This window comes from Prionailurus viverrinus, chromosome A3, assembly GCF_022837055.1.
Source record: "Prionailurus viverrinus isolate Anna chromosome A3, UM_Priviv_1.0, whole genome shotgun sequence".
Classification (NCBI taxonomy): Eukaryota; Metazoa; Chordata; class Mammalia; order Carnivora; family Felidae; genus Prionailurus; species Prionailurus viverrinus.
Genome location: NC_062563.1, coordinates 8,301,977 through 8,323,194, shown reverse-complemented (window position 1 = coordinate 8,323,194; position 21,218 = coordinate 8,301,977). Strand labels below are relative to the sequence as shown.

The 21,218-nt window shown below is 47.5% G+C and overlaps 1 protein-coding gene across 2 annotated transcripts; it reads left to right on the top strand.

Moving 5' to 3' along the window:
* Positions 1 to 1,773: 1,773 nt before the first annotated feature.
* On the top strand, positions 1,774 to 13,993 carry PFDN4 (prefoldin subunit 4). Of its 2 annotated transcripts, none has more exons than XM_047854295.1 (4): positions 1,774 to 1,979; positions 9,566 to 9,673; positions 10,508 to 10,648; positions 13,596 to 13,993. In XM_047854295.1, exons 1-4 carry the CDS (start codon positions 1,956 to 1,958, stop codon positions 13,725 to 13,727), a joined length of 405 nt encoding a protein of 134 aa, XP_047710251.1. In that variant the 5' UTR covers positions 1,774 to 1,955; the 3' UTR covers positions 13,728 to 13,993. The 2 variants fall into 2 exon arrangements, with proteins under 2 accessions (XP_047710251.1, XP_047710250.1); XM_047854294.1 differs by lacking the exon at positions 1,774 to 1,979 and adding an exon at positions 5,858 to 6,315.
* The last annotated feature ends 7,225 nt before the right edge of the window (positions 13,994 to 21,218 follow it).

The following is a 21,218-nucleotide window of genomic DNA, read 5'->3' as shown; positions in this document are numbered from 1 at the left end:
TGAGGACAAGGAATTTTGTCTATGTTTTTCAGCACCTGCCCTTCTTGATCCATTCAGCCTGCCACCAATTCCAGGGTTTTCATTGGCTACTCCAGCTAAGCTCTTCCTCCCCAGGACCCCTCAGGCACTGGTCCCAGGGCTGCAGCTCCCATGCTGTAATTTGTGGGGATATATGTGTGCCAACTGTAAGCTTCTTGATGTGAAGCACCTTGTGTAATTCATCTTCCTTTTTGCAATAGCATCTGCAATGATACAGATTTCGAACAAACAGATGCACACACAAACATTCTCATTTAGATCTGCTAGAACAGAAGCCTGACCAGTGACAAGTACATATACCTGGAGGGTCTGACAGGCACAAGGATCTGCCAGGGCCCTGGAGAGGGCCTGTTAGCTAAACAGGCCTTACCTGATTATCACCAGCAGCAGCTGGCTGCTATGCAGGAATGTAGATTCAAGGTCACAGGGACACTGATTTTACAAGCTCAAGCAAAATAAAAAATCTGATACTGTTGAGTGCAATTTCGTAAGTTTCATATGTCGGTTCAATTAAATAAGAATACTGCGTGGGTCAAAAAAACCCAAACCAAAAAACAAAAACATGGATCCTGTCGGTGGATGACAGTCTTCATCTTAGTGTAAGGGAATATGTTCAGTCACCCTTAGTGGGGATAGTATTTTCAAGTGGTGACTGGTGATTTTCCTTCCTGACCTGCAATTCTTTCCATTGGCACCACAAGCTTCTTTCTTTTGCTGGTCCAAACAAGTGGGGACAGTCCCCTGGTAGAGAAAGAACCAGAAGCAGAGGTTGGAAATGCTCAAATTTAAGGAAAGGAGAGGAGGCTTAGCAGAAGACTTGAAAGTCCCCATTTATATTTACAGAACTGGTTCTCCTGCCGGGAAAGAGATCTGCTTGAAGGATGCCAGGGCTGGGAGAGAAGGGGAATGGAGACCGTGAAATGCAGAGTGAAGAGGAGGGCTTCTGAGCCGGACAGAGCCAGTACCATGGTTGCCAGGGGTCAGCCACTGTCCAAGCGGTTGCCCAGATCAAATGACACCCTCCCAGGCCGAGACTCTGGCTTGGGGAACACCCCACCACCCAGAGCCCCAGGTAGAAAACACTATCGGCTGCTGACCAAGCATGCTTACATCCTTTTTTCTCTCACTTGTTTTCAGAAGCCCATGCCAGTTTCCAGTGATTTTGTATAACTTAAAATGTTACTTATATTAATATAGAATGGGTTTCTTTATTAAGTGAATTAATAAATGTTTTAAAATTCTGTTTTAATTTCAAATATGGTGAATACCCATGAAAATAACCTACATACACAGAAAATCTTTGGGGTCTTCAATAATTTTAGGAGTGTAAAGGAATCCTCACACACACAGAAAAAGAAAAACATTTGGAGGCACAAGCGTCAGGGTACACAGTAATTGCGCAGTAAGTGTTTAATAAATTAATAGTAGTATCTCCTCCTTTACACCAGGGCACGAACGTCTCACATTCTAGAGCAAGGTCATTCGTTCTTAGCTCTGTTTAACGCATGCCGGTTTCTTACAAGGTTTGTGGGATTGATGAAAGAGAACTCCCCTTTGGTCCACTCGTGGCCCCGCCCCGGCGCCGCCCCCAGCCCCGTCCGGCCCCGCCCCGCTGCGCGGGGCGCCCCCTACCGCCCGCCGCGGAACCCTGGGGCCGTTCGCCACACCCCCTAGTTTCTGTCGGCCCACAGGGCGTTGCCTGTGCCTTTAATTGGCATGTACCAAGTCTTTCCAGGATACATTATCTCCCTGAGTCCCAGACGTTGGGAATCACGGGTCAGTGATGCGGTAGGAGGGAATGTGGAGACAGTGTTGTATTTTGGGGGCGCTCTGGGCCGACAGGGAGCTGGAAGCGGCCCCGGGCCGAGGCGCGCCCTTGCGGCCCTCCCCACCGCGCGTCGTAGTCCAGTCCCAAGATGGCGGCCACCATGAAGAAGGCGGTGAGTGGGGCGCGCGGGGTGCGGGATGCTCGGGCGGCCGGCGGAGGTCGGCCTCCGGGGGCCGGGCGCGGGCTGCCTGGGGTGTGCAGCTCTGAGGCCCGGCGTGGGGCCCGAGGCCGAGCCCACCGGCCCTGAGAGCGGCCCCGCGGCGAGGCCTCCCCGCGCCCGGCGCCCTGGGCGTCTTCCCGGGTCCCCCGGCCGGCCGAGGCGGGGCAGCCGGGCCGGGACCCTCGGGAAGCTCTGGGTCGCCTCTCGCGGTGCTGGGGACGGCCGTGGAGAGCCTGTGGACCCGGCGGCCCACGCCTTGTCCTTGCGGGGGTGAGAAGCCGGAGGTCCCATTGACTGCGGTTGGCCGTCACCGCTGGGCATTTTACCTGGGTTGTCACATTTAACCCTCGCAAGCCCACAAGCGTGGGTGCTGCTGGTACCGTCCTTTGCGCGGAAGGAAGCCGAGGCCCAGAGAGGTGGAGTCACCTCCCCAAGGTCACGCAGCTGTAAGGAGCGGATCAGGACCTTGCATCCCCAGGCAATTTGACCCCAGAGCCCCTGTGTGTAGCCCTGAGCCGCCCGCATCCACACTCGATGTCTCTGTTGCTTCCAGACTAAAACTCTATGTATGGAGGATAGACGATAGGCCAGGGCCCAGAAGCCGTCTGTTTATTATCTCTGGTCCTCCCAGCAACTTAGCAAAGACGGTTTCCTCCCATTTTACAGATGGAGAAACATAACAGAGGTTAGTGGCCTCAAAATGACTCAGCTAATAAGCAGAGCTGGAGTGCAAGCCCAGTCTTTATTCTGTTTTTCCCAAAGCCCACCTTTTATTCTACTAAGCACGCTGAATTCCTGTTCACAGCTTGTAACTCACCGAGTCTACCCAGATGCTTGAAAGTATCTCGATAGAAGACAAATGAAACGGGGAAGGGCAAGGACATAATAACATCTGATCGTTCCTGAGGCTTCACTTTTTATTGTGTGCTAGGCACAGCTCTAAGCGAGTTGTATACGTTATTTTAACCTTAACACGCTTTTTAGAGAGAGACTGCTTTGCTCCTTATTTTATGGATGAGGCAACTGAAGCTGAGAGGCAAAGGTAGGATTTAAATGAGCACAACCATTGTGATTCTAGAGCGTTTTTAACCTCTGTGGGGTCTGATGAGTGTCCCCCGGCTAAAGGGATTTGCTGGCGTCATTCAACTTCAAATTCCTTCGCTCTCCTACTCAGCAATATGCATAGTCTGAGCCAATTGCTTCTATTGTGGGGTGCTAAAACCAGGACCGCCCCGGGCACACCAGGATGTTGTGCACTCTATTGGCCTGCCGTCCACAAATTCTTATTGAGTACTACCAGAGTAGGGTTCAGGGTCATGGTGACTCTGGGGAGTCTGAAACTTTGGAAGATTTACTCCACCCCTGTTTTGTATTTAAGTTGGGCGCTTTGGGGCGCATCCAGGGGCACCTGGATGGCTCAGTTGGTTAAGCGTCTGACTTCTGCTCAGGTTCATGGGTTCGAGTCCCGCGACGGGCTCTGTGCTGACGGCTCGGAGCCTGGAGCCTGCTTTGGACTCTGTGTCTCCCTCTCTTCTGGCCCTCCCCCATTCACGCTCTGTCTCTCGTTCGTAAATAAACGTTAAAAAAATAAGTCAGTAAATTGGGCGCTTTGTGAGGTATGATCTTTAATTCCATAGGAGATACTAGTTGTAGGCTCTCCCCTCCCCCACTTGACAGAAGTGGTAACTGAAGCGCGGGGAGATGAAGTAAACGTAGAAAAATGATTTCAACCTTGGACTCGGCAAAAGTTTTGATTACCAACGCATTTTCATGCATTCAGCAAACTTTCTGAGCATGTAATGTGTCACAGTTTCAGTTGGAGGTGATAAGCAGCGATAGCAGTGATGTTTTTATCCCCTTATCCTCATAGCCCTTGTAGAACTTCTGTTCTGGGGGAGGGGCAGGCATTACTCAGTAGTCCTCCGGAAAACTGTAAAATTTCCAACTCTGCTAAGACCCATGAGAGAAAGGACTTGTGACATGAGGGCTGGAGGGAGTCTGTTTTGTGAGCAGAGAAGGCTTTCGTGAGAAAGTGTGGTCTAGGCGATGACATAGGAGGGGAAGGGAGAGTTGGAAAGGGATGAGGCGTTGTGGAGGGAGAGCATCACTTGCAGAGACCCTGAGTGTGTTTAGAGAGAGGGTGGCCAGGGAGACCTGGGCGGCTCAGTTGGTTCAGTGTCCGAACTCTCGATTTCGGCTCAGGTCACGATCTCACGGTTCTTGGGTTCCAGTCCCGCGTTGGGTTCCGCACTGACAGTGCGGAGCCTGCTTGGGATTCTCTCCCTCTCTCTCTCTCTCTCTCTCTCTCTCTGCTTCTCCCTCCTCCCTCTCAAAAATAAATACACTTGAAAAAAGAGAAAGAAAGAGTGGCTAGAACAATAGAGAATTGGGGGAGGTCGAGCCAAGATGGTAAATGAACATATCCAGGGGTGGAGGGGTGGCCAGAACGTGAAGGATTTTCTTTGTCTTAGTAAGACTGGCCTGATAGATGCAGCAGCCTCCTGCAGGTGTTTTCCAGTGCTGGGAGCACTCTGGTCGGTGACCTGCGTGTGCAGTGTGGCCCTCTGCCCACCCTGGGATCAAACAGGCCTGCCAGTGAGTGAGTGTGAAATATCATAGGGACTGTCCTTTGAATTTAATAAGAACTGCTCACAATTTGGAGTGCTTGACATTTACGTTTACATCCCAATGGGTCACGGCTTTTCTGGTGAAAATGTTTAGGTGAGGTGATTCAATCCTCCCCTCTCCAAAGGTCTGCTTTCCAAGACCTGGTTCCTGGCCATCAGCTGGGAACTGAGTGTGTTCGATTTCTGTCTCTGATCCGGAGTGCAGATGGCCCCTCCCTGGAGAGGCCATCTTTGACCTCCCTACCTAAAGAAGCCCCCTTCACTCCTTAGCCCCCAACACTTCCAACCCCTGAACTGGTTTACTTTCCCCATCACATGTGTCATTATCATCTAGCATTACCTTGTTCACCTTGCTTTTTGCCCACCTCCTTCGTGAGAATGTAAGCTTGCAGGTGTTCAGGAGGGTAGGACTATGGTGGCTCTCTTCACTATGCCCGGCACGTAGGAAACATTTACCACATAGCTGTTAGATAGATGACTGTAAGCATGAAAAGTGAATAAAAATAGGAAGCGAAACTCTGTCTTGGGGACTTGGTAGACACCTTTACAAAACAAAACTAAAGGCAGACTGAAATCGGCCAGAATTGCCTTCTAGGTTTTTCGAATACCGATGGACTCACCTGTCAGTGCACATTCTGCTGGTAATAGCCAAACTCGGTGTGGGGCGAGACTGAGTGTGGTTCACTTGCCTCACATAATCCCACAAGATGCTGATTCTCAAGAAGAGGGTCTAGGGAATTTTAATTTCCACTTTTCATCTTGAGGAGTCCTATTTCTCCCTGGAGTAGCAGGATTTTCTTCTAGATCCTTGTGTCTTTTTCCTCTGTAATGATTTTTTGGTAAGCATTATTCAGGAAACAGAGCACTTAGCTATCATTTGTTGAAAGGTGATTCTGTCCACAGGCCCTGTGCTAGTTGCTCATTTTATCACTCATGCAAGGTAGGAACCAACTTCCCCATTTTATAGATAACCCTGAGATGGCTACAAAAAATTGACTCATTTGTCCAAGTTCCTGCTTGCTTGGATTTGAATCCATTGTTACTATCTCTGTGGATTTAAATCCATTGTTACCACCACTCTGTGCCACCTCAAATAAAGCATAACTCCTTCCTCTTTGGGTTCTCGTGACTTTGTGAGCAGCAGTGAGTACATCTGGCTTCTCTTAAAGCAGAAGTCCCTAACGTTTGGGGGTGTGAATCCCTTTGAGGATCTGAGGAAAGCTGCGAAGTCCCAGAGGAATGTGCATCCAGTATGTGCCACGCTGCATACAATTTCAGGGGGTGAATGGACTTCCTGGTGTCTGGGGATCTCCAGTGTAGAATTTGCCCCTCCCTGCCACAATGAAGCTTCAAGCAGTGTAGGAGTGTTCTAGAACAGTGAGATGAAAACAGAAGCCACTGCTATTAGTCATGGAAGGTGCTGACTTCTCACTTTTTGCTGTAAACAGAACTCCACTGGGTGGCTTACAGTTTACACACCGACCTCACGCTGCCTCGCTTACCACCTGTAGGCCTTAACGCTGGTGAAAAAAACCACTGTTAAGCAAATGGACTCTAGGCCCCAAGTACATTCTGGGGGCTACTGTGTGGTGAGACCACAATAGGAAATGCCTGCTTTGGAAAAACAGCCAAATTCCTCCACAACTCTTCAGAAACTATATGTATGTGAGTCTGATCAAGCATGATTTACATTTAAATCCAGAAACAATTGGGGCGCCTGGGTGGCGCAGTCGGTTAGGCGTCCGACTTCAGCCAGGTCACGATCTCGCGGTCCGGGAGTTCGAGCCCTGCGTCAGGCTCTGGGCTGATGGCTCGGAGCCTGGAGCCTGTTTCCGATTCTGTGTCTCCCTCTCTCTCTGCCCCTCCCCCGTTCATGCTCTGTCTCTCTCTGTCCCAAAAAAAAATAAATAAACGTTGAAAAAAAAAATCCAGAAACAATTTATTAGCCTCCGTTGTGTCTCAGGCCAGCCCTGTGGTAGTTGCTTTCATGGGAATAACCCCGTGAAAGCCTCAGGATGACAAATGTGTCTATAAATACATATTCACGTTTTCAGGGGCTCAGTGTTTCAACTCCGCGGGCAAGCAGGAACTCTCTAGAATTCTCCGTGCCCTGTTTGCTTTGGGAATTGGTAGTTCTCATGTAGGCAAAATAACTTGAAGGCCAAGATACCTGAATATGGACTTTGCTTCTGTAGTGTAGCCCCGCGTTTCCCAATTTCCATATTCATAAAAATCATGCACAAAGTTGAATATTCAAAGTTATATGTATTGTGACGGAGAGGATTTGTTCAAGATGTCCTCTGGGTCTCTGATGCTGAGCCTGATGCATGTGAAACTGTGGTGTGATTAGAGCCCGGGACGGGGAAGGGCTGAGTTCTAGGCTTCTTCCTTGACATTCTGTCCACTGAGCTCCAGTCTTGCTTGACACAACAGGTTGACTTTCTACCTCTGGAGAAATCAAAGTGCACACCTTGGGGCACTGGGCGGCTCAGTCGATGGTGTCTGACTCTTCGTTTCATCTCAGGTCGTGATCTCACCGCTTGTGGGATGCAGCCCTACCTTGGGCTCTGCACTGATAGCACGGAGCCTGCTGGGGATTCTCTCTTTCTCTGCCTCCTCTGCACACTTGCACTCTCTCTGTCTCTCTGTCTCTCTCTTTCTCTCTCTCTCTCTCAAAATTAATAAACACTGAAAACAACAAAAAGCGCCTACACCTCTTATGTGACCGGTCATGAGAAACCAGGTAAAAGGATGAGGTGTGGTTGTTGTGAATCCTCACCAAAGAGCAAAACTAATCCTCGCTGAAAGGCCCACGCTCTCCCTCTCTCTCCTTCCCTCTCTCCCCCCTCCTTTACCTTGTAATCCAGTGCTCTTATTCCTATTTTATAAATGAGGGGAAACTCTAAGGAGAGTGTGGTATTTAGATTTTTTTTTTTTTTTTTTTTTAATGTATGGTCCTCCTTTGGGAATCTGGTGAAAGTCGAGGACTTCTTGCTGCCTCTTCCAACTGTGCATGATCACGTGCCCACACACATTTTCACCCTTTAATTTCTGAGAGCTCGAGGACCTGTCTGGACCCGGAGTCAACTTAACTTGGGTTGAAATCCAGTTCCACCACTTACTGGCCGTGTGGCTTTGGGAAAATTACCTACCCTCTCTGTGCCACACTTTCTCCATCTGTAAAATAGTGCTACTTCCTGATGGTCCTACTTGTTAAGATTTATTGGAAGATTAACGGTGATGATAAACTTCAGAAAGTTCTTGGCACACGGTGAGAGCTCAATAAATGTTAGCTATTTTATGATTTTATAGATTGTCATCTAAGTACTCTAATTTTCAAATTTAATCACTAAATATTTTTAAACGTTTGATTTTAATCATGTTACATATATAGTACATTACACCTCATTCTCTTTTAAAAATTAAAAAAAAAATTTTTTTTAATGTTTATTTCTGAGAGAGGGAGACAGGCAGAGCGTGAGTGTGGAGGGGCAGAGAGAGAGGAGATACAGAATCCGAAGCAAGCTCCAGGCTCTGAGCTGTCAGCACAGAGCCCGAGGTAGGGTTCAAACTCACCAACTGTGAGATCATGACCTCAGCCGAAGTTGGATGCTTAACTGACTGAGCCACCCAGGTGCCCCCTTTTTAAGACATTTTTTTAAATGTTTATTTATTTTGAGAGAGATAGTGTGTGTGTGTGTGTGTGTGTGTGTGTGTGTGTGTGTGCGCGCGCATGTGTGTAAGCACGAGGTGCAGAGAGAGAAGGAGAGAGAGAATCCCAAGCAGCCTCTGCACTGTGGGGCTGGAACTCACAAACCAGTAGGATCATGACCTGCGCTGAAATCAAGAGTCAGACACTTAACCGACTGAGCCACCCAGGGTGCCCCTCATTCTTAATTAAGGTATGTAAAAGCTTTTGCATTAAAAGAAACATAATTTGGGGGCACCTGGGTGGCAGTCAGTTAAGTGTCCGACTCTTGATTTCTCATCAGGTCATGACCACATGGTTTGTGAGATCGAGCCTCACATCTGGCTCTGCTCTGACAGTGGAACCTGCTTGGGATTCTCTCTCTCCCTCTCTGTCTGCCCCTCCCCTGCTCATGCACACATGCTCTCGCCCTCTCTCTCTCGCTCTCTCGCTCTCGCTCGCTTTCAAAATAAATAAACACTTAAAAAAATAAAAGAAACATAATTTTTACTCTGTGTGGAATATAGCCACTGAGATGCATAGTAACCTTCTTGCCAGTATGTCATTTGTGCTAAACAGAGACTCAGATTTCTGATAGCCTCAGTAAGCTTAGGCAGGTTTCAAGGCTGAGAGAAGAAACTGGTGTGAGGCATTTGCCAGAGTTCGTTACCACATCATCTTTGCTCTCTGGTTTATCTTGATGACAAATGTTCTAACTTGAGAAATTGTGCTCCAGGCCAAAGTTGGCTGACTTGATTTAGGACTTACTCCTAATTGTTGTTTATATATGAAGTGTTTTTGTAGCTTAGGTGTCATTCTGTAGGATGTCAGAAGAGATCATAGATGTATGAACAAATCTTTTTTTTTATTCAGAGAGAGAGAGTGCGAGAGGGGCAGAGGGGGGGAGAGAGAGAATCTTAAGCAGGCTCCATGTTTAGCATGGAGCCCAACATGGGGCTCAATCCCACAACCCCGGGCTTTTGACTTGAGCCAAAATCAAGAGTCAGACGCTCAACCAGTTGCCCCAGATGTATGAACAAATCTTGAGCTCGTGGAGCAAAGAAGTATACGCCTGTGTTTGTGATTTTCTGTACCTCTTGTGGTTCTCGACTGTATGAGGGCAAATGGTTTATTGAGTTGTTTCAGAGTTAATATAAAAAGCCAACCTATACCTTCTCCCTTAAAATTAATTCTACAAAAAAATTAAACATTTTTTTTTTCAGGCTGCAGAAGACGTCAACGTTACTTTTGAAGATCAACAAAAGATAAACAAATTTGCACGGAATACAAGTAGAATCACAGAGCTGAAGGAGGAAATAGAAGTAAAGAAGGTAGTGAAGAAACGTATCTTATTTAAGGACAGGAAAAGGTCTTTAGACTACAGCTTTTAAAACTGAACTCGGTAGTATGTGATTATATTTCCCTGGGCTCTGTGTCGCAGATGACGCGATCCACTCTAGTTAGTTTAAGAAGAAAGACCTCGCTTGAGGGGGGTGTGAGAACTTAGAGGTCGTTGAGGGTATGAGCCGGGGCCGGGGCTCCAGGAGCAGGTCCGGGAACGGCGTCTCCGAGAACGCGGCCGGTGATGGAATCGCTGTTGTTTGCGGCGATCCCGGAGCCAGCCGCCTCCCTCCCCAGGGGAAGCTGCCCGGCAGATCACTGGGCTGCCACCCCTGTCCCTGCCCACCTGCGCGACAGGCCCGGGCCCAGCCTCTCCTTGTGGGGCCCTCCGCGCGCAAGTCCAGTTCGGGTTGATTGGTGGAATTTGAGTTCTTACCTGCTTTCATCCTATTATCAGGCAAGGCTGCGAAGTGCAGGTTTGTTTTGTTTTTACTCTACCGAGGGAGGCAGAATTCCCAAAGTGGAAACTCGTAGGGTAGGAGACACTTTGAGTGGCCACGGGTACCCTCTGCCCAGCACCGGTGCGTGTTCTGGAAACACCGCTCTGGAAATCTCTAGAGCTCGGTGTGGGAGTTCGCTTTTCAGTGCTTGCTTCCTTATGAAACGCCATCTAAAACTGTAAGAAAGTCTTGGGTTCGTGTAAGAATACCTTTGTGAAAGGATCTCTCCCGGAGCTGGTGTCCCCAGATTAAAATGGGCCGTTTCAGCTTCTATCAGGGAATTTTGAGTGCGCTTTTCATGGCTGTTTCCTTTTGTGTGTATAGAAACAACTCCAAAATTTAGAAGATGCCTGTGAGGACATCATGCTTGCGGATGATGATTGCTTAATGATACCCTATCAAATTGGTGATGTTTTCATTAGCCATTCTCAAGAAGAAACACAGGAAATGTTAGAAGAAGCGAAGGTATGTTGAAGTCTCTCCCTGGGCGAGGGAGTCCAGCTCTTACGTCAGGGTGTGTGTTGCTATAAGGACCACGTTAATTCCAGGTGTCGGGGAACGGCAGCTGCGAGGCGACGCTCCGGGGGTTCTTCCAGCGTCCCGGGCATGCTCCGAAAGCCTGGCGGGCGTGATGCGTTCAATGCTAACAAGGGGTCTGAGAAATAGGGACCACGCATCCCAATTTAGAATTGAGGGGTAGAGGCTGGGGAAGGTCATGGACTCATTCAGGGGGACACAGAGGGAGTGGCCTTTTGACTGCAGAACCCGTGCTCTAACCAACTGTGTGGAAACTGTAGAATATGATAAGGGAGACAGCAGCAATCACCCGGAATCCCATTTCCCTGAGATAATCATCCTTAATTAACATTTTCATATAGTTCTTTCGTGTTCTCAGCTTCTCTTTTCTCTGGGTAGGTTTGCTTCACATTTTGCCCAGTTCTAAATCCGGTTCTATTTAACGTTCCTTTGTCCAGCAGAAAGTCATCGGGGACCTGCTCTGGGCCAAGCACACGTGCTTTAAAAACAACATTTTTGATGACTGTTTCACATCATGCTGGTGGACAGTGTCCACTTGTTTCCAGTATCTTCCCACAGTCATGTTATAATGAGCATTCTTACACTTGAGGCTTTTTCACATTTAGGAAATTCTTTTAAGGAAATGATCAGACACATGTCATTACTGAGTCAGAGTATGGATTTATCGACACTTAAGGCATTTGAGATACGGTATGAAATTAGTTTCCGGTTCACATGCCCTCCACCCGTCTATGAGAAGAACAGTCACATTGTGCATATGAGAAGCTGATAGAAATCAAACATTTCCTAATTCTTCTGAAGTTTGCTTAATCAGTCCAGATATTATTTAAAATGTTAGTCCCCCTTCTTCAAATGTCATAGAAAGCAAAACTTCCTCTGAATTAAACCCACATTTAATAAACCTGTGGGAAGAACTAACCCTTTTACTCCAGAATCTTCCACGCAGAAACATTGGTGTCTCGGGTTTAAATCTTCTCTTTCGTAGTAAAATTTTATAATTCTGTTCCTTGTTAATCACCCTGAAATAGTCTTGCTGGATGTATTTCAAGATAGTTTATCGTTTGTGTCCACTGCTCTGAACATACTGTCCTCCCTCTCCCCGCAGGTAGTGAACCTTTATTTGGTCATTCATACATTCATGCGTTCATTCCAGAAGTATTTGTGGACTGCTTACCCTCTATCGGGTTCTGCCATGGAGCAGGGCATGGGGTTTTGGGGGGCGGGGGGTGGAGGGAGGACAGGGAAACCACGAAACACGCCTGGTTCCTGCCTGCACAGAGCGTGTAGTGTAAATGGAAAGAGGAAGTTCAACAAGTCAAACTACTAACGAGCGGAGGCCGTGTGGGGAGAGAGGCGGCCGGAGGACCGGGTCTGGCGTGGGCATCAGGGCCAGGAGGGGGTCCCTGGCAAAGGGGTGAAGCAGCTCGACAGTAAGTGGGTATTCTCTGGAAAGGAGGACGGGATGTTCCAGATGGATGCGGGGTGGTCGTGTGTGGATGGTCCTAAAACGATCACGGCATAAAAATACAAGTAAGAGTTGAATTTGCTGGAGATTTGGGAACATCCGAAATCATGGCCACATCTTGAAGAACTCTGTCAGTCAGGTTGAATGAATTGACTTTATTTTAGCAGGGGTCAGCGAACATCCTGTGCGGGGCCAGGCAGCAGGTATCTGAGGCTTTGTGGGCCACCTGGGCCCTGTCACAGCTGCCACGGGAGCAGGGAGTGTCCGTGCACGCCCATGGCGGTGCTCCAGTAAAGCTGTGCCAACGAGCGTCAGGCTAGATCTGGCCCGGGGACTGGTTTCTGCTCCCCCGGCCCAAGGCAAAGGGGAGCCTTTCGTGGGGGGGTTTTAAGAAATGTGCGATAATGTGGTAGGGTCTGCGATTTTAAAATAGTTTCCTTGCATGTTACAATTTCATTCATGAACTAGGTTTTCTGGGTAGAGGAGTTTTATCTCCTTTCTAATAGCTGTACATCTTCTTTCTCTTTCTTACCGCCGTGGTTCTCAGACTTGTAGCAGGCATCGGGGTCACCCAGAGGGCTTGTGGACAGTTTCAGTCACCGAAATCCCAAGAATCTCTCCATCAGGAGGCCTGGAGTGCGGCCCCGGAATTTGTTTCCAACAAGTTTCCAAGTGATCCGGGGGCCATACTTTGAGATTCATTGGTCAGATTTCTAAATGAATAACATTGAAATAGTGCAGGGGAACCAGGGAAGAATGCCCAGTACTGACAGAGTTTCTTGGTCATGTTTAAGGAGAACTCCTTTTTTTTGATCCTGGCCAGGAAGGAACTTCTCATATTCCATGCATTTCATGTGGGCGGCGCTGATCTGTTTCATGAATGAGGCACCCACTACTGCTGTCTCTCAAAGTCTAGCTCCAGGAGCCTTGCAGTTAGTGAAAATTTCTGCCAGCTTTTGACTATAAGTTGTTCTTCTAAATTACTGGTGGTAGTGTGAATTTCTGTCATTTCTTCTCGTTTCGTAGTTATTTTGGGGGGACGTTGGAAGAGGCTGGGTCAGAAGCGAGGCCTTTGATAAACTGTTTACCAGAAGTGTTTGTAATAGAGGCTCTTCCTTTATTAGGATATGACAATTTAGGAATTAATTTTGTTTTATCCATTTTGTTTTTTAAATCAGCAAAAACTGAGGAAACAGGCTTGATGTATTCTATAATAAGCAAATATAAATCATGAATTAAAAATAGCTGCATTCAGACTTTTGGTTTAGATTTAATTATCAGTGTCACTTAGCTGCCTATCCAAGTTTAGAAAGTTTTTGACCTAGAAATCTTCCCCTATGTTATTTCGTCTACAGACTCTCAGAAACCATCCGATGAATAGAACTAATTTAAACAACTTATTTTTTCCAGAAAAATTTGCAAGAAGAAATTGACGCCCTAGAAGCCAGAGTGGAATCAATTCAGCGGGTGTTAGCAGATTTGAAAGTTCAGTTATATGCAAAATTCGGGAGCAACATAAACCTCGAAGCTGATGACAGTTAAACATTTTATAATACTTTTTTTTTAATTTGTTTAATAAACTTGAATATTGTTTAAAATGATAATTTCCCTTCTTCAAATGATATGGAAAGCAAAATTTTCTTTTTTTAAATTTTCATTTATTTAATGGAAACTTGCCTATTTTCACATGTCTTGCTTATTTATTTTATATTTTTAAAAGAAGACAGTATTCATCTATGTATTTTGCATAACGATTCTATCAAGTGTAGGGGCTTTATGTCATGTTATTAAAATTGGTTGAGCAACCATTCATGTTTCTATATTATTTAGAATATTTGGTGCAATTTTTATTTGTAAGAAAGTTCAGCCGTTGGGTCATATTGTTTACATCCGTCTCTTCCAGTTTGTATTTGGCGGTGGCTGAAGACTACAGAAAGATCCCGTCCTGCGTCCGACTACTAACTTCGCCACCAAAACTTTGTCCTCTGCTGAATGTACATATTTCATTTAAATATACGTAGCACATGTCATATCACATAACGTATTTCACGTGTCTGTGATGTATATGTCGGTGTCCTAGACCTCGGTGAAAGAACCGGACGGTGCTGAGACCTGCTGGGGCATGTTGTGCCGCGTACATGGAACAGAATGCCAGAAGAATGTTTCAGAAACCAAGAAATGTACCAGGAGGAAGGACTATTTAGCGTGTTTTTTTTTTTTTTTAATTATAAGTTTTAGACTTTGTGATAGAGCATTGTAATTAATTGGGCTTAGACTGACAATGGTGTGGAAGTTCAGGAGCTAGGTGGTTACAGATAAGGCTTTTTTCTTAAACGGTACATTTATCCCTTGCTGCTCCCCCCACCGCCCCCAAGATACACGTTTTGGATTTGGAAGACCTAAATTTTATTAACTTACCAGCAGATGGCACTGACACACCAAAATACCAAGGGCAGGATCATAATACAAAAATGAGGCTATTTCTAGGATTAGATATACATAATTTCAGAGGTGCTGTCACTTGTTCACCTTCAAGGCTAAACGTTGATACGCCAGGTGTTGGTTAAATATTTAGACGCGATTCAGGCTTAACGATAAAATACGTTCATTCTAAGATTCTTTAAGACACAAAGGCAGACTTTTAAATTGGTGCAAAATGTTTCCAAACGGTGATAATTCAGATTCTAGAAAATGATTCTTACAAGGATATTTTTTCTTGCATGCATGTGGTTAGTGCTCAGTTAGAGGGGTAAGACTAGAGGCGTGTGTCAGTCAGGCCGTAGCAGGAGCTAACAAGCACACTCCGCGTAGTTTGAGGACACTTTCGCCGAGATTCCCAGGGTGGAGAGTAACCACGAGGAGGGTTGTGTACCATCAGAGGCCAGAGGAGGGGGCAGCCACGCCCTTCACTCGAACTCGGGGAAAGGCTGCCTTCATCTGAAGTGGGACACAGCTAGCCTGCGACCTCCCTGCAGTGACAGGGCCGGGAGACTAGGCGGTCGGCCTCGTTCTTGCTCCAAAACCCAGCTGGTGCCCACCATTGGCCAAACCCAACTGGGATCGGGAGGTAGTTCGTCGGATTCCATCTTTCTCAGAGCTGGAGAGGGGTGGCGAACGGATGCGTCTGGAAGGCCCACGGAGACACAGCACAGGAGGGTGGCTATAGCTGGGCCATTTAGAAATTTTAACAACGAAGGCTTACCGCACTCATGTGCCAGAAATTGAATTATGTAACTGACCAGGACTTAAAAAAATCTTGTGAGCACAGGAACAAGTAAGCCTAATACGAGAAAACCCTCTAACATTGGGGATGAGGGTCAGGGGAGATCAATATATATCATTGCTAACTATACCTTGTTTTTCTTTATTTACCTGGGAAGTTCCAGGACAACAGGAATATTTGATTCCCATTTTAAATTCATTTCTAAAGTGTCCGAAGCCTCTTTTTGGTTAGTAGGGCTAGGTGCAGACATAAACAGCTTGCCCCGCATCTGAAACAAAGCGTCTAACACTCAACTCTAGCCAGTAGTGGCCACACAGCAGTTTGGTCTGGATGTGTCACTACTAACTTTTTTGGCCAGGAGTCCTGATTTTTTTTTTCTTTTTCTTAAGTTTGTTTATTTTGAGAGCAAGAGTGTGGGCATGGAAGGGGCAGAGAGAGAGAGAGTGAAAGAGAGAATCCCAAGCAGGTTCTGCACTGTCAGCAGGGAGCCCGATGGGGGGCTTGATCTCAGGAACCTTGATCATGACCTGAGCTGAAACAAAGAGCCACTTAACTGACTGAGCCACCCAGGTGCCCCGCCTGAGTTTTACATACAATCACTTGATCACAGTTTTTTAGAGTGCAACTTTTTTTTTTTTTTTAATGCAGGCTAGACAGAAAATACTTACAAAACAAATTTGAGCATCAGGCAGCCGGTTTGCAAACTCATGTGCACCGTATGCTACATCTTATCGAGGCTTTTGATAGGAAGTAGGTAGTAGATTGTACTGAGAATCCTGGGAGCTTGTGCTACTGACTCCCAAGTTTTAAATACCTCTCAAACCTGTCCATTTCTTCCCGTCTCCACAACCACCCTCAGGCTTGTCCAAGTCTTAATAGCCCTAGTCAAAACGGGGTGGGAAGGGAAGGGAATGCCAGTACAGTTAAGTTTTGACAGCTGGAGGCCAAAGAGTCTCTAAAGAGAAGGAAGCAGGAGCTGAGAGCAGGTGGAGTGTAGGGGTGCAGACAGTGACGCGGAGAGACCAGGGAAAGACGGGGGTGGGGGGGGTGGCCAAAGTCGAAGAACTTGGTTCTGAGCACAGGCCACGTAACGGCCTGTGACAGGTTTTCTTCGGCTCTCATAGTTGAAAAAAAAGTTTTTAAGGACTTCCGGCCACAATGAAGACAGGAGATCTCCCGTGAAAATTCACATGCATTTTGGCAACCTCGGGACCGCATTTCCAAAGAGCGGTCCTCAACTGCTCACTCCGTGGACAAAGCAAGCTGTCTCGGATTCAGCCCCAGCCTGCCCCGCTCACGTACACACCTCCGCACACCTGTCTTTGACCTTGTGAGCCCCCACAGCCTGCTGCTGTGATTACTCGGGCAGGGCCGCCGGAAGTGTCTGGTTGGCCCCGGGGAGGGGCGGTGGTTTGGCTTTGGACCTTGGTAGTTGCTGGGAGGACAACCACATGGAGATGGGCAACCGGCTATGGGAGAGGTGGGTAGAAACTTGCCTCTACTTTTGGGACAAGAGGGGTGGGAAACTGGCGTGGTTGCCCCCACGAGAGCTGCCCCTCTTTGGTGGCGAAATGTCAGGGCTGAGAAGACAGATGAGCCCCGGTCCGGGTCTAGGGAGCCAGAGTGGGCTGGGCAATCTCCCAGCAGAGAACCCACCCTGGGTCCCGGAGAGGATGGCTGCAGCCAGTCCCCTGGGGTGCAGCGCCCACCCTACCCCATGGGGCTCAAGGGAACAGCGCTATGGGGCAGGAATCCACGTTGGTGTCCCCACTTCCCAGCTCCATGAGCCTGGGGCTGCCTCCACTCCATGCGGGACCAGGGAGGCATATTTTAGGACCATTCTCATCCTAGAGGCAAGTGTTTCTTAACATTTAAGGCACGTACACATCACTGGGGAATTCTGTTAGGATTCAGGTTTTGCTCCAGTGGGTTTGGGCTGGGACCCGAGAGTCTGCATTCCTAGCACGCTTCCAGACGATGCAGATTTTGCCGCTGCGTGGGCTGTGCATGGGACAGCTAAGACAGATTGTCATGACAGGGGGCCTAGGAAAGTGCAGGTAATGAGGGAAAGGCCTGGCTAAAGAGACAGCGGCTGCAATTACGATGTGAGACCCAGGGGAGGGCAGGATCCTGGACGTGTTAGGATGCGGCCTTTTTCATAGGACTACACCCTGATAAAAGGATTTCCCCAATCGGGCGTGATGCCGTGGGGTAGAATGGATGTTGCCTTCAACAACTATTTTGTAGAAACTGGGGGTGGAGACCCGTGTTTTAACAAGCCCTCCAGGTGATTCTGACTCAGCTAAAGAACAAGTCTGGCTCAAATAATTCAGTCTGTCTGGGGGTTGGGGAAGGAGACTGAGTACCAACTGAGAATTCCTAATGCGTGGTCCTCACGATGAGAAGAGTAATAAGATATGGGAGCATCCAAAGAGACTGACCCATCCAGCTTAGTTAGGGGTAGAGGGTAGCTGGAGGGGTCATGTTGCCAGTGATGAACAGATTATAAAAGATTCAGCAGTAGGCGATGTGAGATTCGGAGGCAGCAGTGAGAAGTATTTTTACAAGAAAGTTAACGGTGGAAGGAAGGAGGCAGACGACCATTAATGCCCATGCAATGTGGAACAAAGGGCTTTTTTCTGGTTTGTTTTTCTTAATGAGATCAGGGCATACATGAGGACACGTAGGAGTGGATGGGGAGGAATCCAGGAGAGAAGGTGATGACAAAGTCAGGAGACGAGAGATGGGGAACACAGCACCGGAAGAGTCTGTGGAGGAAAGGGAAGGCACAGTGCTTAGACAAACAACACACAGGAAAAAGTTGACTTTATAGAACGCTCCCTCGAGGACTAAATGCTAGAAGAAAATGCAGATTCCTTGGGGCACCTGGGTGGCTCAGTCGGTTGGGCGTCCGACTTCAGCTCAGGTCATGAGCTCACAGTCTGTGAGTTCGAGCCCCGCGTCGGGCTCTGGGCTGACGGCTCAGAGCCTGGAGCCTGCTTCAGATTCTGTGTCTCTCTGCCCCTCCCCTGCTCATGCTCTGCCTCTCTCAATCTCAAAAATGAATAAATGTTAAAAAAACAAAATTTTTTTAAAGTGCAGATTCCGAACAGTGACCAGTTATGGAGGGCGAAGAAAATGGGCTTGGGGAGGCCAGGGCAGGAGGCCGGTTTGTGGGCGACAGAGCTGTTCACATTCGGTGTCATATTCAGTATGGATCCTTGGTGGTGCACGAACTCCGTCAATGATGGCAAGCGGTTTATACAATCCTATTAGTTACGGCACAGATACAGACGGGAAAAACACGCCTGTTATGAGGTTGTTGCTGATCCCTTTTACTACATCGCTTCCAACACTGTTTTGTGTCATTTGACATAAAGTGGAGCATTGAGACTCTCCATTTTCGAAGGTGGGAAAACAGCAGCAATCCAAAACACGGATCTTTGTTAAAGATTACACACAACACGTCGTGGATAGAATTTACAAGTTGCCTGGACGATTTGGTGGAAAAAATTTGGAGGGGGCGCCTGGCTCAGTTGGTTTAAGCATCCAGCTCTTCATTTCCGCTCAGGTCATGATCTCACGGTTCATGGGATCGAGCCCTGCGTTGGGCTCTGTGCTGACAGCGCGGAGCCTGCTTGGGATATTCTCTCTCTCTCTCTCTCTCTCTCTCTTTGCCCCTCCCCATGCTCCTCCCCTCTCAAAGTAAGAGGCTGCTTGGGATTCTCTCTCTCTCTCTCTCTCTCTCTCTCTTTGCCCCTCCCCATGCTCCTCCCCTCTCAAAGTAAGAGGCTGCTTGGGATTCTCTCTCTCTCTCTCTCTCTCTCTCTCTCTCTCTGTCCCTCTCTCTCTCTCCCCCTCCCCATGCTCCTCCCCTCTCAAAGTTAATAAGTAAACATGAAAACAAAATTGGAGAACAACATGTAGGGCTTGTTGGTGTTAGGTGCTTCTCAGTAATGAGTGGTCTGAGAGCGTCTCCACTGTGATGTTTACAGATCATTCCAATGACCGTGACCCCAAGGACCAGCACCGAGTGCCTACAGTATGCGCTGCCCCTGTTCTGAATGCGTTTTATGGATTAATTTTTTCCTCTTTCAAGTAGGTTCTCTCATTACCCCTCATTGTACAGATGTGGAGATTAAACTCACCCCCACTCCTACAGTTTGCTTGCAAATGGGCTGTTAATGAATGTGCACGCTGTACTTCTGAGATTTATTTTGTTTTATGATTTCATCTGTGTCTTTTTTACTTACCAAACAGAATTTCACAAAGCCTCTCAAATACACATGCGAATGTATAGTGTCTATGGATGAAATAGAAATGGGACGTTAACAGAAGAGGAAAAGAAAAAAGAACGGAAATGAAAACGGGGAAAGTCAATAAATTGGCCGCAGAGACCACACGATAGATGAGCATGCTCTGAGCTTCTGGGTGGCAAAGGCAAAGACAGAAAAAATGAGTTAATACCACATTAGAATGAGGGGTATAGGGGCGCCTGGGTGGCTCAGTCAGTTGAGAGTCCGACTTCAACTCAGGTCACGATCTCGCGGTTTGTGATTTCGAGCCCCACGTCGGGCTCTGTGCTGCCAGCTCAGAGCCTGGAGCCTGCTTCGGATTCTGTCTCCTTCTGTCTCTGTCCCTCCCCACTTGTGTTCTTTCTCTCTCTCAAAAATAAATAAATGTGAAAAAAAAAAAAAAGAATGAGGGGTATATGCCAGTATCTCAGGAGAAAGACAACGTTTTCAGAGGCCTGACCCCGAAAAAATTCCCCCGGTGGGCACGAGCTTTGGGCAATGTGGTAGATGGTGACTTCAACGCCTGCTTCAGAGCAAATCCAAGAGCAGAATTCACGTGGCCGGTTCCCGTAGCAACGCAACAGTTAACCTCGATCCAATGGAAGTGAATCAGAGAGGCTGGTAATAACCAGCCAACATCCATACAGCCAGGCACGGCCTGAGCCCTTCATATACGTGAATTAATCTAGTCTTTACAACCCTGCAAGCGGCAATGATCATTACCACCATCTCCACTTTACAGACGAGGAAATGGAGGCCCAGAGAAATTAGGGGCCCTGCTCAAGATTCCACAGTCCTTAAGGAGAGAATCCAAGACTCAAACCCAAGCCGTGGGGCTTCACCTCTGAGCACCCAACCCCCCCACTGCGATGCTAATGTGCAAACGTACAATCTTCTAGCAATTCTCCTTGATCTAAGGAGAGCCCGTGGTCACTTCAAATCCACGACTTCCCTTAGAAACGGGTAGGGCTTAGAAAGCAGAGCAGCGATGGCCTTGGTCTAGGAGCCACCTTAAAAGGCCCCTCTTACTGGGAACACGTGATCTTGTAAGATGAGGGGAGGCATCCGGTCATGCCCACAGAACACCCGGAACCTTGAAGTTGGCTTTCTATGCTGCCGTGCACAATAATACTGGGGGCCTGGGGAAGGGTCATTTCTGTTGGAAAGGGACGATGAACACCAGTCCTGATCTCTGATTCGTTTTGTGGTTTTTATCTCTGACTTTCACAGTCATGCTGCAACGGACAGCAGTGCTGGAATCATAGGTAGAGTTTGTCCAGTTAGACGTCCGTAAAGCCCACAGTAACGTGGATACGGGTGAGCAAATGCACTGAGAAACTGAACCGAATCTTCCTTGGGATTTGATTGCAATGGAAAACAAGCAGCCTGAAGAGGACTTGAATTTCATTAGTAATCTACTAATTATTGTTTTATTATTTATTTATTTATTTATTATTTTTTTTAATGTTTATTTTTGAGAGAGAGAGAGAGAGAGAGAGAGACAGAGTGCGAGCA